A 14,231-nucleotide genomic window follows, 5' to 3' on the forward strand; every position below is an offset into this window, starting at 1 on the left:
AGCTAATTCTTTTTTTATTAGAAGGCGCAATACTAGGCGCTTCTATTGAATAATAGATTATGTAAGCGTATCTCTGCTAGTTAAGAAGCTATAAGCCAAAACGTAAAAAAGCATACCCTATCCATCCGCCAGCCTAGTATACCCTATAAGAACGTGTGGAATTTTGATGAGACTGGCGTTGCACTTAGTGTATGTACTAACTAGCAGGTTATTGCAGATGCAAGGAAGAAGAAGGCTTACAATAAATCTCTAGAATTGCGCGAGTGGGTAAGCGTACTGGAGTATGTAAGCGCAGTAGGTAAGAAGCTACAGTGCGTTGTTATCTTCAAAAGCGTAAACCTCTAATCAACATGGTTTCCCTTAGGTAACACACCTAACTAGCTATACACAACCTTAATGAATGGCTAGACATTAAATGCTATTAGACTTGAGTAGTTAAGGCGTATTTTTATACCAAATACTTCACCATCAGGCAGTGGCCACCGGCTGCTTATTCTTGATGGCTATGGCTCCCACACACCTATTGACTTTATGTGGGAGTGCAAGGAGAATAAGATACACCTTCTCTACCTCCCTGCGCACACGTCGCACCTTCTTCAGCCTCTAGATCTTGCTCCATTCTCCGTGGTAAAGTCAAGCTATCGGGATGCGATCAGAGCGCTCTCCGCGCTAGATGACGCAGCACCTGTCAAGAAAGAGCGCTTTGTAACCTCATATAACTTAGCACGAGAGGAAGGGCTCTCGGGGGGAGTAATAAGAGCTGGCTGGAAGGCTGCTGGCCTTGTTCTGTTCAACAAAAAGCTAGTACTCAACTCATCTCAGATCACTGGGCGCCCAAGTACACCACCACCAGCAGATCAAGGCAGAGCTCTTCTTAAGGCAGTACTTGCTACACCAAAGAGCTCTCAGCAGCTAAAGCGCGCGCAGCAGGCGCTGCTAGGATCAGAGAACCTCTCGCGAAGCACCCGGGAGGTTCTCACCAAAGCAGCTAAGGCAATTGCTATCACCAACGCTAGAGCTGCTGGGCTAGAGGCTGAGAATTAACAACTCAAATATCAACTAGATAGTACTAAGACCACACGGGTAAGAAAGCGCGTTTAAATTGACCCAAATGAGCGCTTTGCAAACGTTGAAGCGATCAAGGCTGCGATGGCTCTGGCTGCTGCTCAAGAGGCAGAAAACGCTGCCAAAAATCCAGAAAAAGAAGCTGAGAAAGCAGCTAAGGAAGCAGCAACCTGCACTCTTGATTCTATGTGTACAGTATACCAATTATAAGCGTTGTGGTTAAGTTATCGCGATTCAAAGTGAGGTAGTTACATTTGGTTGGGTGGCCGGGAAGTACGGGTGGCCGGAAAGCACCTTACCCAGCTTATCTGGTCTTTCGCGCGACGTGAGAAGGTCCCGCCAGTTGGACCCACTCACGACTGCCCCTCCACGGCAAGCGCGTACACTGCGGGGCAGCAACAATCGCGACTCTTTGAGAGCTCCCATCACCACCACAAGACCGCCACAATGTTCAAGAAAGAGTGCGCACATCCCTCCTCCCTGATGCCCCAGCTAACAAACCGCAGCATCTCGGCCGGCGCGAAGTCGAAAGTAAAGTCAAGTATCCAGCGCGCTCTGCGTTCAAAAGTACTCGAAACCTACCCCAAGCTCGAACCGTACATCGAAGACATCCTGCCGAAGAAGGAGCAACTCGACCTCGTCAAGTTGCCAGACCGTGTCTCGCTGTACACCCTAAACGCAACGCCGCTGTTCTTTCAGCACATGGACGACGCGCTGCTCCCACACCTGACGCTCGTGCACAAATACCCCACGGCGTTCCACCGCCTGCGCATCGACCGCGGCGCAATCCGGTTCGTGCTGTCGGGTGCGGCGCTCATGGCGCCCGGTACGACGAGTCCCGGGGGCAGGCTGCCAAGCAAGGAGCTGAGCGCGGAGGATCAGGAGAAGTATGGGAGTGAGAATCTAGAGGCGGGGACGGTAGTAGTTGTTGAGGCGGAGGGCAAGGAAACGGCGTGTATGGTGGGTGTGCTGAAGATGGGAACCGTGGAGATGCGGGAGAAGAAGAAGGGGCAGGCGTGTGAGGCGGGGCATTACCTCGGAGATGGACTGTGGACCATGGCTTTGTGAGGGTGCTAAAGTCTGGAATATGGCGTAGCAGATGAGTATTGTCCGGCGTATCTGGCCAGGGAAGAAGTAGCACGGTCCCAAAAGCATGCACCAGTACAGCATCAAGGATTAGCGTTGTTGGACACATGACATGACAATGGAGACTTTGATATGAACATGGTATCATTATTTATGGGCAAAGTCACCTGTGCATGTACTCGCCTTGTTCATTCGTCGTGAAATGCATTGTGCAAGATCTGACCAACACCACTCTATTGTGGTGCTCCGCGGCCAGCACCGCCAGCACCACCCATGAAGTTGCGTGCCATCTCGGCGATGCTGGGGTCATTCATGAGGCTGGCAAGATCTGGCATACCACCAGCACCAGCACCACGTCCAGCGCCAGCACCTGCACCGGCCCCTGCACCTGCACCCGCACCTCCACCGCCGCCGGCACCGAACTGCTGCGCCATCTCAGCTACCCTGGGGTTGCTCATGAGATTGTTCATCATGTCTGGGTTGCTCATCAGGTTCTGCGCCATCTGCCTCATCATGGGGTTCTGCATCAGACCAGCGAGGTCGGGCATTCCGCCACCTCCTCCGCCGCCGCCGCCGCCGAGCATGCCAGCGAGCGAAGACAAGTCGGGCATGCCGCCTGCGCCAGCACCGGGTGCGCCTCGCGAGGCCTCAGGAGCGCCGACATCACCGCCCTCCTCTTCGTACTTCTTCTTGGCTGTCTCGTAGCCCTTGCGCATAACGTCTGAGCCGCCGCCCTCGGCATCCATACCCGCCTTGTATGCATCCATAGCACCCTTTGCATCGCCTAGAACGTACTTTGCGAGGCCGAGACGCGACCACGCCTTGGAGTAGTTGGGGTCGGCAGCGACGGCCATCTCGGCGTCCTCCTTGGCCAGCTCGTGCTTGCCCATGCCTGAGTGTGCGGCGGCGCGGTTGGAGAGGTAGATGGGGTTGAGGGGAACGACGTCGAGGGCGGCGGTGTAGTGCTTGACGGCGGCGGCGTAATCCCTCTTCTTCATGGCCTCGTTACCGAGACCCTTGAGGCGCTCTGCCTCGTCCTTGTTCGGCCCACCAGGCCCCGATGCGGTCGCGGCGGGTGTCTGGGGTGTTGCAGGGCGGGCCTCGGTCGCGGACGAACTACCCTCTGTCGAGGCGGTGGTCTTGCCCTTCAGCTTCTCGTAGACGTTGTAGATCGACAGGAGGTTCTGACCGCCAAGCGCGTCTTTCTTTGCGGCGACATCATCGATGTCGACCTCGAAGGCTTCAGCAATACAGTTGGCGGCGACCTCAAGCTGCTCGGCGTTGTCAGGCGTTACCGAGCCATCCGTCTGTGAAGTCTGGAGGAAGTCGAGGATTGCGAGCGCAAGGCGCTTCTTGGATTGGTGGGTGGTTGCCTGTGTTATAAGAACGTGTTCACGTAGCTCGCTGGCGGGGTAGAAACTCACCATGACGGCGATTGGATCTTTTGTGGGTTATGAACTGGCAAGCTTCAGTGTGGACAGACTCAGTAGCTGCCTTTCTGGGTAGGAATATGTGAGGATGCGGGCTGAGGTGTGGAGCGAGTCCTGTGGTGTGGACTCGAAGCTTCGATCGTTCATGGTGGGGTCATGCGCTAGCTTTCAGGTGGGGTGTGCACTTTCACAACATTCTCGCTGAACGTCCAACCCGGATATGCTTCAAAGTCATCGGCGACCTCCACATAGACTCGCTCAGCGTCGAGTCTGGACATATTGTAGATCTACAAAGCTTGGATGCCTCTGTCTCTGCACTTCTTTCGTGCCATTGTGCTCACCGCCATCAGGCTCACAGAAGTACCCTGATTGATTTCAATCGATTGCTGAACAGTCGTCAGGTATTCAAGGAAATCATGTATCTCATCAGACACTTGAATCGGATCCAGAAGATTCACCTATACCTGGATATCAATGACATGACCGGTATTGCTGCGCAGATTGCAGCTGAGGCTCGCTGCTAGAATCATAAGCAGGGCTTCTTGCAACCTGACACGGCTTCGACAGCGTTCAAGTTCCGATCTTTTGAGTTTAGGAAGGACTGTCTCTTCCTCTTGTATCATCAAGACACGACTACAAGGCGGTGCAAAGTTCAAAACGTTCGTACAACACCACATTGATGGAAATGTCACATAGACAAAGCCAGCGAGGGCAAAATTCCCAGTATGTGTGTAATTCTATGCCAACGTCAATGCGACTGCTTGAGGTTGTCACCAACAAAGTCGGTGGCCATGTGCAGAGGCCTACAGGGAATGTCTCATTGACAAGCTTGGGAGACGAAGGATCATTTTGCAGTCTGGGGCTCCTAGAAGACTCCGAAGTCATGTTTAGCGCTCTGTTTCGACATGTAGCCGAATTGAAGCGTTGTGACAAGAGAGGATATCATGCATTGCTTGATCGCTGCGCATAGCTGCCGCCCGAGAGAACTACCTACTGAGGTGGAACTGTACAATGTATTTCAAACCAGCGCTCTACAAGACGATGCCGGTCGTCTGGTAATTTTGTCTCCGCGCAGGATCTCGCGCCGAAATGGCGCAAACTACATCCACCACTATCACGACGCTCTAGCTGTCTCATTTTGAGAGACAATCACCTGCAAGCTATGTTTCTTCCCTGATATCGTTCGGAAGAAAATCACGTAGTTTGAATGGATCCCTTCATCAATCTACATGAGGACGGTAAGCTGCTATGGTTAAGTATGTTTGCTGATGAGTATAGACCGAATCACGGTAGGAGTAAGAGTACCGCTGCTTTCTGCAACCCATGATCCAACAAAAGCAGCTCTGCAGTCACGAGAAATTCAGTTGAGAAAGAAAAATTCATTGCACCATGACGCCCAGAGAAGGTTTGTTGCCCTGATGTAAAACTATAGAACAAATATTGTTGCATGACCCTCAAAACACAATTACTATCGCAGTTCGAGACTTAAAATGGGGTTCAATCAGACACAGCTGCTAGAATTTAGCAGATTGACGAGGTGCGTTTTATATTGAAGCATAGCGGCTAAAAAATGTGCTCAAGCCCCTCGTTCAGGTCTCGCATGCTTGAGACGCAGAAGCCACGCCCAAGGATCATTTGATGCGACGTCGTCGTGCCTGCCCGCAGGTGAGAGTCGTGTGTCGTTTCGGATTTCGGGAGGCACAACCGGACGTGACCCCCACGCTTGCCCGTCAACATCTCAACACCAGCGCCAAATACAAGCGTCACCCGCGTGAAGTGGAACCTTGAAACGAAGAACTGCGCCGCGCTCCGTGATGCGCTCCGCGGCTCAATTTCGGCGAAGGAGAATTGCGGATCGGGCTCCCAGCCCAATGGTACCAGATCGCTGACTGAATCGGTGAATCAGTGGAGGCAGGTGCTAGGCTCTGCCGTTTGCCAGGAAACATGGGAATGCGTGCGCAACCCACCTTAAGGAAGCAGTCGCAGGAACAGAGCCCTTGTGTGAAGCACGATCGCTTTGAAAGTACATATTTTGATTGATCGATATGGTGTGGACATAATCTACCTGCACCACGCCCAATGCAAGCCCATCTCGCAAGGGTATATACCACATAGATTACGCCGAAAATAGCCAGAATCCAACGCCAATTATGCTGAACGCTCAGGATACCAGCTCTGCAGATGCGACCGGAAACAGTAATAGCAGACGAAAGAATCTTAGTTTGAAGGCTACCGCGAGACAAGCACCTTGTCGACAGCGGCAGATGCAAGCTGAGACACTTCCTCAATATTGCCCTTGACTTCAACGATCTCGACGTCCTTGAGTTGTTTGACTTCGAGCTCGTCGGGCTCCTCGAGCGCCGCGAACTGGCTCTCGACCATGCTATCCTTCATGTAGTGACCTTGCCTACCGCGGACGCGGGCGAGAAGAGTCTCCTTGTCGGCGCGGAGGTATACGAAGTGCACGTTGGCGTCTGGCTCCTCGTCATACAGCTTGGCGGTCCGGATGACATCTCGGTACTTCTTCTTCAGAGCGCTGCAGGTGATGACGACGCCCTTTGCACCGTTCTTGAGGTCCTTCAGAGCTTGGTCGCGGAGAAGAATCAGCCAATCCCAGCGGTCTTCGTCGTTCAGTGGAAAGCCGGCTGCCATCTTGTCGATGTTGGCTTTTGGGTGATACTGTGTTCTTTAGTTTGAAGTTCAAATAGGCTGCATGACACGTCATACCTCGTCGCCCTCGATGTATTCAAATCCATAGCGGTCGCTGAGATACTTGGCAATAGTGCTCTTCCCGCAGCCTGCTGGACCGGTGACGATGAGGATGTGGTGACGGTGAGGAATGGTCATTTCTGTAGTCTTGCTCAGGTTTGCGGACGAAGTTGAGGGTGAACCGGCTGTGGATGTTGGAGGTGTAGGCAACGACGCATAGTGTACTGGTGTGGAGTGTGCTTGCTCGAAAGTTTGCAACATGATTAGTGTTTAGTAAGACACGCGAGTGAGTTTGCTGATGGACAAGCTGATGGGCAATCTAATAGACGATCGAAGGTGGACGTTCAATACAGGAGTTGGCGTTATGCTGGGGAATATATAGTACTGAGATTGGACGTAACGCGAGACACTGGGCACAGGTAAGCAAGAGCGGCAGTTTCTCATTTAAGTTGGGGCAGGGCGCATTATAAAACGTGGGTGCACGTCTGGAAATTCCTCCCGCCCATGACGGCAAGGGTGGGATCAGAGTTTGGGACCACAGTTCGGGGTGCCAAGGCTTGATGTCACTACGAATAGCGTCGCGTGCGAATCAGCGGGCACTGTGCGGTCGCTGCTTGGACCAACCTGGAGGTAGAAGCTGGCGGATGTGACTGCCCGCACATTAGGTACTGCCGTGTCCGGCCATACCGGGTGCGATCAGGAAAAAAGGAGTTCGTCTGTAGGTATCGGCGTTTGAAAGTTTGAGCGTGCCGCCGCGCGTGGGATGATGCAGTAGTGGCGGCTGGAGACCCCGCAAACCTTGGAATCCACCCCGGTCATCGTCAGGCACTGGTGCATCTTGCATGTTCGGCACGCTTCTGCCAGCGCAGCATCCGGCTCAGCAGTGATGGCTGTTCACTGCTCTGGGTTGAAGACACGCTGCGCACAGTGTCAGCGATGGGCTCAGCTGGTCACTTTTGGGCTGAACACATCGGGGAGAAGTTGTTGGCTAATAGCGCGTGGGGGTTACGAGAGGCACTGAATTTTCCGGGCCGGTCAGGGTCGAGCCTGAGCCTTGAACAGTGACGGGTCGTATGGGCAAACCGCCAGGAGACATTATGCTGGAATCCTTCTAGATGCGCTAGAGCAGCGCCATTCTCCGAAGCAGCACATCCCGAGGCTGTGTTGAATCGCGCCTCGCCGCTGCACAGCATTGGTATGCAGAGAAGGCGCTTTGTAACCAGACCTGATGCTCCCTGCCACCAGAACTGATACAACGGCCCGCGTGACAGTTCTGAGACGCGGTCAGAGATGACGTGGAACCACGGCAGCCTGAGTCGAGGGCAGGATTGTGATGATGCAACTGCAGAACTTGCGGGGAGCCCTCACGTGATGCGACTAGGCTAGATGCGGATAGCACTGATCGCAGCTGGGGAGCTACGCAACAGCATCGCGACCGCGCAGGCCACCGACGAGACGCTGACAGCCACATTGCAAGCCAGGAACGCGCCAGGGTACCCACCGCGCCCTCGCCGCCATGTCCTACTTCTTCTCCACCCCGGTCGACATTGACGTTGTCCTCGAGGACCTGGACGACCGCTCCGCCGTAGACGTCAAGCTCGATAAGAATCGCAAAGAGAAGGTGCCATTGTATCTGGATGGCGAATCTGTCAAGGGGCAGGTCACAGTCAGGCCCAAGGATGGCAAGCGGCTAGAGCACACGGGCATCAAGGTGCAGTTCATTGGAACCATTGGTAGGTAGCCTCTGCCTCAATGCTGGCGCCTGGAATATTGGCATATGATAAGGGAGTAATGCTGATTCATTTTGGCGCAGAGATGTTTTTCGATCGCGGAAACCACCATGAATTTCTCTCTCTCGGCCAGGAGCTTGCTGCGCCCGGCGAACTCCAGCACCCCCAGACCTTCGAGTTCAACTTCAAGAATGTCGAGAAGCAATACGAATCGTACAACGGCATCAATGTCAAGCTGCGATACTTTATTCGCGTGACAGTATCGCGCCGAATGGCGGATGTCGTCAGGGAGAAGGACCTGTGGGTGTACTCGTACCGGATACCACCAGAGACGAACAGCTCCATCAAGATGGACGTTGGTATTGAGGACTGCCTACACATCGAGTTCGAGTACTCGAAGTCGAAGTATCATCTGAAGGATGTCATTGTCGGCAGGATATACTTTCTCTTGGTACGGTTGAAGATCAAGCACATGGAGTTGTCAATCATAAGAAGAGAGACAACAGGAGCTGCACCGAACCAGTACAACGAAAGCGAGACTTTGGTACGGTTCGAGATCATGGACGGCTCGCCATCAAGAGGTATGGTCCAGAATGTTAGGTTGCATGCCATGTACTGACGCAGCTGCAGGAGAGACAATACCTATTAGGCTATTCCTCGGCGGTTTCGACCTCACGCCCACTTTCCGAGAGGTCAATAAGAAGTACTCGACCCGCTATTACTTGAGCTTAGTGCTCATTGACGAAGGTGCGCATCTTCAGGTTGCATTTCGTAGGCCTGGCTAACGTGGATCAAGATGCGCGACGCTACTTTAAGCAGTCTGAGATCGTTCTCTTCAGACAAGCACCAGAGGGCTTGACGTTAGCTCAAGAACAGAACAAGCTGATGGCAGTACCCTGAGTACAATTGCCGAGCACTTCCTACGGCTGTCAATTACCCGAGCGCCGGCACATGTGCGAGATACCTGCGTAACGCGAGGCCCCATGCATATTTCAGATACGAGCGCATGACTAAACAGACAATAGGGCTGAGCCAGCTGAGCATCCCCGCATTCTGCAACTCAATATCCTTGGACATGTAATATGTACCAGTGCAATAATAATACCTACCAATACTAAAATGGCAACCGGCGAATCTGGCAATTCTCGCCGTGCCCCCACGTGTCTAAGTGTCGTCACGCTAAGAACATGCACAGCCCCTCTCGCGGCACTCGGCCCAGTGCGCTATGCTTCGGAGGAGTTGCCGCCGGGAGGGTATTGTTTCGGCACTCGAGCAGCCGTGGCTCTGAACTCGAAGGTGCTCGCATTTCTTCTCGGCGACGCAGCGATGCACCACCTGAACAATGCTGCACTTCCCACAGTACATGCAGCAACACCCAGATACATGACATGCTCAACATTCCAAGGGTTGGACCCAGTACAGTGACATACATGCGTACCCGCGATTCAGCTGCGACACAACTTTCAATGCCTCTGACACTGATAGATCCCTGGATCGACTCAAACGACTGCAATCGTGGCAGGGGCTGAGCGATCGGCGATCCAATGAAGCCCACCATTCCCGTCCGAGAATGCCATCTTCTCCACGTTGACTTCCCGTTACGTCCGGCGCCGTCTGTTGAGGCTCTTCTCGGTTCATGTATCCGGTGCCATTTATCGAGACCAGCTCACAGTCATTCATGGGCACAAAATCCTCAGGAACGGCCACGATGAGATGCAAGGGAACCCTTCCAGCCCTTATACCTTCTGCTCAAGCTGCTAGGTCGTGTTCAATGCGTCATTCCAAGGAGACTGCTTGCTGCCGCGCCGCGGATGCACTGCAAACGCTCCTGTTGTGATGCTGATGAGGACATTTCGGCCACTTTTTGCTTTGTGATCGACATTGTGATCAACAGCAGACCCTGTACGCTTACAGCGCAGCCATTAAGACGACGTTCATGACTAGAGCATCCACATTCTACAGCCTATTGCAGTCAGAAATTATGGGTCAGATGAACAGAAGAGTAAACTTACTATTCGCTTCTTGGGCATAAAGTGCGACTTTGACCGAGACATAGGAGCCGATTTTGATGCGATGACGTCGCATATGCAATTCTTTCGCTTTCGCATGGTTGGCATGAAAGTTTCCCATCATTATTTGAACCATCAAGCTTCCCCCATCGAATATCGGACAAGTTCACCGAAGACTTCTCAGCATGGCAGAATCTCATCCTAACACGTCTGGTATGTTCCCTGCATCAACCGAGCATCAGTACTTTGGCTTCTGCGATTCCGAGGCCGCTCAGTGATCGCATCAAACGACGTATCCTTATCTCTGACACTGATTGAATATTTCTGCAGAGCCACAGACGTACTTCGAACAACGATTCAATAGCCAGTTACAGCGGCCACCTCCCCGATCGGTTCGCGGTGCAGACACGGCAACCAGCATTGCAAAAATAGCGACAGCTGGTCTTGATACACCATACAGTCTGGCACAAACGAACAATCGCACCAGCAGAAGACCAGCCACCATGCAGCGAAGTGCAACTAACGGAACCGTGGGGACTAGCGATACTCAATGGCTTGCAAAGAAGCAGCAACAGCTGGTAGACGTAGAGAATGAGTACTTCAGGCTCAATCCATGGTACAACCAGCAAAAAGAGAAGCCAGTCTTCGGCCTCGGTCAGCCTCTTCCGCATACCATGCGTCGCGGAATGTGGTGGGGTAAGAGCGATTTGAAGAAGCGGATGGAGGAGCTTGAGGCAGAGCAGGCGGACGTTCAAAAAGGCATTGATGCGCGTGATGGGCTGGATATGGCGGAAGAGAAAGGTGTGTTTGCCTCCATACATGTTGATATTAGCCACTGCTAATTGACAAAACAGAGTCTGAAGGTGGGTCAAATGGCTCTCAGACTCCGCTTCGACCAGGACAGTCCTCCCAGCAGGCCTACAGTGCAGACATTCAGTCCTATAGCAAAGGGCGTATGCCGAACGTGCGTCGACCAACATCCAATACCCACTCCATGGCCGGCAAGCAGCGGAATGATGACTCGGCTCCAGAGAATGCTCCAGTCAACAAGCATGGATTGGATGAAGCCGACCAAGGCAACAACGGGAGAAACAACTTTGGTCTCCAGGATGGCCTCCATCCCCTCCGAGAACTCGACACAAGTGAAACAACGCAAACTCAGAAGGAAGAGAAAGAGGAACAAAAGAAAGAGCACGAGCAACAGCAAGAATACTACAACCAATATCGCAACCCAATTGCGAGACTTCGAGCACAATACCCTCAGGCACCGGCCGAATTCCTAGCTGTAAGAGGACCAATTCCATCGGATCGAACATGACTGACCTTTGCAGACGTTCATATACCTGTTTCTCGGAATATGTGCCAACCTTTCCATTGCGACTTCATCCGAATCCACTGGCAATTTCGAGACGCAAGCCTGGGCGTGGGGTTTCGCTGTGACAGTAGGCATCTACTTATCTGGTGGTGTCTCTGGTGGCCATCTTAGTCCTTGTATTACGATTGCGCTTTCGATCTTCCGTGGTTTCCCGTGGCGGATGGCCATCGTATACATAGCCATGCAAATGCTAGCTGGCCTGGCTGCAGGCGGTCTGGCGTATGGGTATGTCGATGCACCGCCTCCATCTCGACGATATTCGCACTGACTTGAAGTAGGATCTACTATGATGCGATTAACACTATGGATCCACGGCATACGCTCGACATAACAGGCAAAGCCCTCTTTCCTAAGGGTCCCGCATTTACACCAACAACAGCATTCCTCAACGACTTCGTCTTCATGGCAGTGTACACCTGCATCGCCTTCGCTCTGGGAGACGACCAGAACTCGCCTCCCGGCCAAGGCATGACGGCTTTGATATTTGGCTTCATGGGGTACCTGATGACAGTCTCCCTCGGCTACAACACCGGACTCGGCATCTCGCCTGCACGCGACTTAGGTCCCAGGCTTGTTGGCCTGTGGGCAGGCTACGATGCGTTCAGCGATTCCTATTGGGCTTATGGACCTTTTGGTGCATCGACGAGCGGTGCAATATTTGGGGCCTTCATCTACGATCTGTTCATCTTCGCGGGTGGAGAGTCGCCGGTGAACTACAGGTGGCCGCAGAAGGGCGACATCAAGTGGAAGGTGCACGAGAAGAAGAAGCAGGTAAAGAACAAGATTCAAAACGCAGTATAGAGCGCGTTGACGAGGATAATTCAGTTCTTTGACAAGAACGTTGCACGCGTCAAGTGATGTTTGCTGATGCCGGGAATAGTGATAAACTCAACGGAAACAAGGCGCGTCTTCTTCCGTCATCCCTTCCTGCGTCCTGACTGGATCTCGCTATCTCTCCGCTAGACTTGACTTCTCGCGCGGCTGATCACAATGATTCCAAAACAGTAGTTGTGCCCACGATGTATGGCCTGGCCGAACCTCATACATGCAGCCTGCTTGTCCTTGTTTTGTGTCCCCGTCCTCTACGACCACGATGCGGCGGCAATAGCGTTCTTCGACTTAACGTACAATTACGCACACTGAGCGTCTGAATAGTGGTCCCAACACTCAGCGCTCTTGAAATGTCATCAGAAGGAAACTCGTCGCCAAATGCGACCATGGAGAAACAGGAAGAGCATGACAACAGCTCACTTGCGGTCGGCTTTCGGGAGCGTGTCAAACATGTCACTTGGGCCTGGTTCCTGTCGATGATGTCAACTGGAGGGCTCTCAATCGTACTGGCAGAGACGCTGCATAAGTTTCGCGGTATGCACGGCTGCCAAACTTCCGATGATCAGAGCCCACCCGCCTGAAGGTCTCCACACAATCGGTCTCATCGTCTTCTTCTCCGATCTGTGCCTTTTCACCATCCTATGTATCTGCATGCTGGCCCGAGCCGTGCTACACTTCCACTACTTCAAGAAATCGTTCACTCACCCAGCAGAGTCCTTCTTCCTTGGCTCCTTCCTCAGCATAAGCGTCATCATCGGCTCCACACAACTTCACGGCATTACGTATGGTCCCGGCTACCCATGGCTCATCTCTACCATCAACATATTGTACTGGGTATACGCTGCCATTTCGCTCCTCAACTCGCTCTTCCAGTACCACATCCTGATGGCAAAGAGCGCCGTCCGACCAATTCCATTTCTACCTAGCGCATTCCCAGCAGGCTACTCCACGATGCTGACAGGCACCATATCCTCACTCATCGCTGGGAGGCAACCTCCAGGCCACGCAGCAGCCATTATTGTATCCGGTTGCGCATACCAAGGTTTCAGATGGATCATATCACTCATCTGCAATGCATTCGTTATCAAGAACCTCATGGAGAACGGCCTGCCACCACCGCAAATGCGTCCGGCCTTTTTCATACCAGCGGGCGCTGGCGCCTATACAATAGTCGCTCTGATTGGGCAGGCGAATGCTATCCCCGAGTCGTACGAATACTTTGCTGCTCATCCGGGAACGAAGAGCATATTGCAGACTCTAGCGCTATTCTCTGGAATATTTTTATGGTTGTTCTCTTTCTATATGTTCGCTATTGCCGTCGTGGCGAATGTCAGTGTTGTGGGTAAGATGCCCTTAGCGCTAGCGTGGTGGGCGTTCATCTTCCCAAACGTCGACTTTACTTTGTCTACAGTGATGATCAGGATAGAATTAGAGAGCGAGGGGATACTCTGGGTTGGCAGCGTAATGACGGTGTTCTTGGCCGCTATCTGGTGTGTTGCATTTGTTGGTTGTGTGCGAGCTGTGTGAATGAAGCGCATCGTATGGCCGGGCAAGGATCGATGAAATGACAGGGCGTATGTGGACCGTCTTACAATTGCGGAAAGATTGTGAGGGTTTAACCGGAACCACTTGTCGGGCCGGACAACGGGTGATTTGCTACTGTATCTCAGCGACTACGCAAGGCTTCATCCGGCAAGAGGGCTGATGGCAACAAAGAGATCCCACATCGCTAATTTTTTATTGCTGCAGCAATGTATTCGAAAATCTGTACTACCGCGAGGCCAGCGGAGCCAATCAAATTCCTCAATATTACACGATCAAAGGACCGAGATGAGATCTCGTTTTTTTGGGCCCTTCGTAAAGTACAAATTTCTGTCGCACGGCCTGTGTCGGCGGACGGAGCTCAGGATCTGAAACGTGGCATGTGTGCGTTACCTTTTACGAAGAATCCTTCTGGACGTTTTATGTTGGTGTAGTCCGGCTCGTGCAGGTCCTC

At 52.7% G+C, this 14,231-nt stretch overlaps 7 protein-coding genes across 7 annotated transcripts in view; 5 read left to right on the forward strand and 2 right to left on the reverse strand.

Moving 5' to 3' along the window:
• The window catches only part of M421DRAFT_72508 (DDE-domain-containing protein), a gene marked incomplete at both ends in the record, with an annotated part of 3,571 nt that extends 2,527 nt beyond the window's left edge, over positions 1 to 1,044 (forward strand). Inside the window, 2 exons of the mRNA XM_033596891.1 lie at positions 138 to 189; positions 436 to 1,044. Of these exons, the coding sequence (XP_033444668.1) occupies positions 138 to 189; positions 436 to 1,044 (661 nt within the window). The remainder of the gene's footprint in view (positions 1 to 137; positions 190 to 435) is intronic.
• Positions 1,045 to 1,400: 356 nt separating this feature from the next.
• Positions 1,401 to 2,405, forward strand: M421DRAFT_278512 (uncharacterized protein). Its single transcript, XM_033588878.1, has 2 exons — positions 1,401 to 1,526; positions 1,572 to 2,405. Exons 1-2 carry the CDS (start codon positions 1,513 to 1,515, stop codon positions 2,131 to 2,133), a joined length of 576 nt encoding a protein of 191 aa, XP_033444669.1. The 5' UTR covers positions 1,401 to 1,512; the 3' UTR covers positions 2,134 to 2,405.
• M421DRAFT_278519 (uncharacterized protein) lies at positions 2,259 to 3,740 on the reverse strand. Its single transcript, XM_033588879.1, has 2 exons — positions 3,265 to 3,740; positions 2,259 to 3,105 (listed from the first exon to the last, which is right to left on the reverse strand). The coding sequence occupies exons 1-2, from the start codon at positions 3,576 to 3,578 to the stop codon at positions 2,385 to 2,387; spliced, it is 1,035 nt and encodes a 344-aa protein (XP_033444670.1). The 5' UTR covers positions 3,579 to 3,740; the 3' UTR covers positions 2,259 to 2,384.
• A 1,941-nt stretch (positions 3,741 to 5,681) lies between these two features.
• Positions 5,682 to 6,703, reverse strand: M421DRAFT_278533 (thermoresistant gluconokinase family protein). Its single transcript, XM_033588880.1, has 2 exons — positions 6,309 to 6,703; positions 5,682 to 6,260 (listed from the first exon to the last, which is right to left on the reverse strand). Exons 1-2 carry the CDS (start codon positions 6,549 to 6,551, stop codon positions 5,811 to 5,813), a joined length of 693 nt encoding a protein of 230 aa, XP_033444671.1. The 5' UTR covers positions 6,552 to 6,703; the 3' UTR covers positions 5,682 to 5,810.
• Positions 6,704 to 7,806: 1,103 nt separating this feature from the next.
• Positions 7,807 to 8,920, forward strand: M421DRAFT_72326 (vacuolar protein sorting-associated protein 26; the record flags this gene model as incomplete). Its single annotated transcript, XM_033596862.1, has 4 exons — positions 7,807 to 8,023; positions 8,104 to 8,601; positions 8,651 to 8,767; positions 8,817 to 8,920. 4 exons carry the CDS (start codon positions 7,807 to 7,809, stop codon positions 8,918 to 8,920), a joined length of 936 nt encoding a protein of 311 aa, XP_033444672.1.
• An 884-nt stretch (positions 8,921 to 9,804) lies between these two features.
• On the forward strand, positions 9,805 to 12,205 carry M421DRAFT_402165 (aquaporin-like protein; the record flags this gene model as incomplete). The annotated part of the gene is made up of 5 exons (XM_033590231.1): positions 9,805 to 10,242; positions 10,360 to 10,830; positions 10,884 to 11,314; positions 11,361 to 11,629; positions 11,683 to 12,205. Exons 1-5 carry the CDS (start codon positions 10,215 to 10,217, stop codon positions 12,203 to 12,205), a joined length of 1,722 nt encoding a protein of 573 aa, XP_033444673.1. The 5' UTR covers positions 9,805 to 10,214.
• Positions 12,206 to 12,600: 395 nt separating this feature from the next.
• On the forward strand, positions 12,601 to 13,874 carry M421DRAFT_402175 (C4-dicarboxylate transporter/malic acid transport protein). The gene is made up of 2 exons (XM_033590232.1): positions 12,601 to 12,769; positions 12,819 to 13,874. Exons 1-2 carry the CDS (start codon positions 12,622 to 12,624, stop codon positions 13,760 to 13,762), a joined length of 1,092 nt encoding a protein of 363 aa, XP_033444674.1. The 5' UTR covers positions 12,601 to 12,621; the 3' UTR covers positions 13,763 to 13,874.
• Positions 13,875 to 14,231: the final 357 nt, after the last annotated feature.

Source organism: Didymella exigua (genome assembly GCF_010094145.1).
Source record: "Didymella exigua CBS 183.55 unplaced genomic scaffold M421scaffold_38, whole genome shotgun sequence".
Lineage (NCBI taxonomy): Eukaryota > Fungi > Ascomycota > Dothideomycetes > Pleosporales > Didymellaceae > Didymella > Didymella exigua.

What these genes read in the sequence shown, in the direction of transcription:
- M421DRAFT_278519 (XM_033588879.1), bottom strand. Translation starts at nt 3,578, where the DNA reads ATGGTGAGTTTCTACCCCGCCAGCGAGCTACGTGAACACGTTCTTATA. An exon ending in GCCTCGACAGAGGGTAGTTC is followed by an intron (nt 3,106 to 3,264) that starts GTCCGCGACCGA and finishes GCACTACACCGC; the next exon opens with CGCCCTCGACGTCGTTCCCC.
- M421DRAFT_278533 (XM_033588880.1), bottom strand. Translation starts at nt 6,551, where the DNA reads ATGTTGCAAACTTTCGAGCAAGCACACTCCACACCAGTACACTATGCG. An exon ending in AATACATCGAGGGCGACGAG is followed by an intron (nt 6,261 to 6,308) that starts GTATGACGTGTC and finishes TAAAGAACACAG; the next exon opens with TATCACCCAAAAGCCAACAT.
- M421DRAFT_402175 (XM_033590232.1), top strand. Translation starts at nt 12,622, where the DNA reads ATGGAGAAACAGGAAGAGCATGACAACAGCTCACTTGCGGTCGGCTTT. An exon ending in GACGCTGCATAAGTTTCGCG is followed by an intron (nt 12,770 to 12,818) that starts GTATGCACGGCT and finishes ACCCGCCTGAAG; the next exon opens with GTCTCCACACAATCGGTCTC.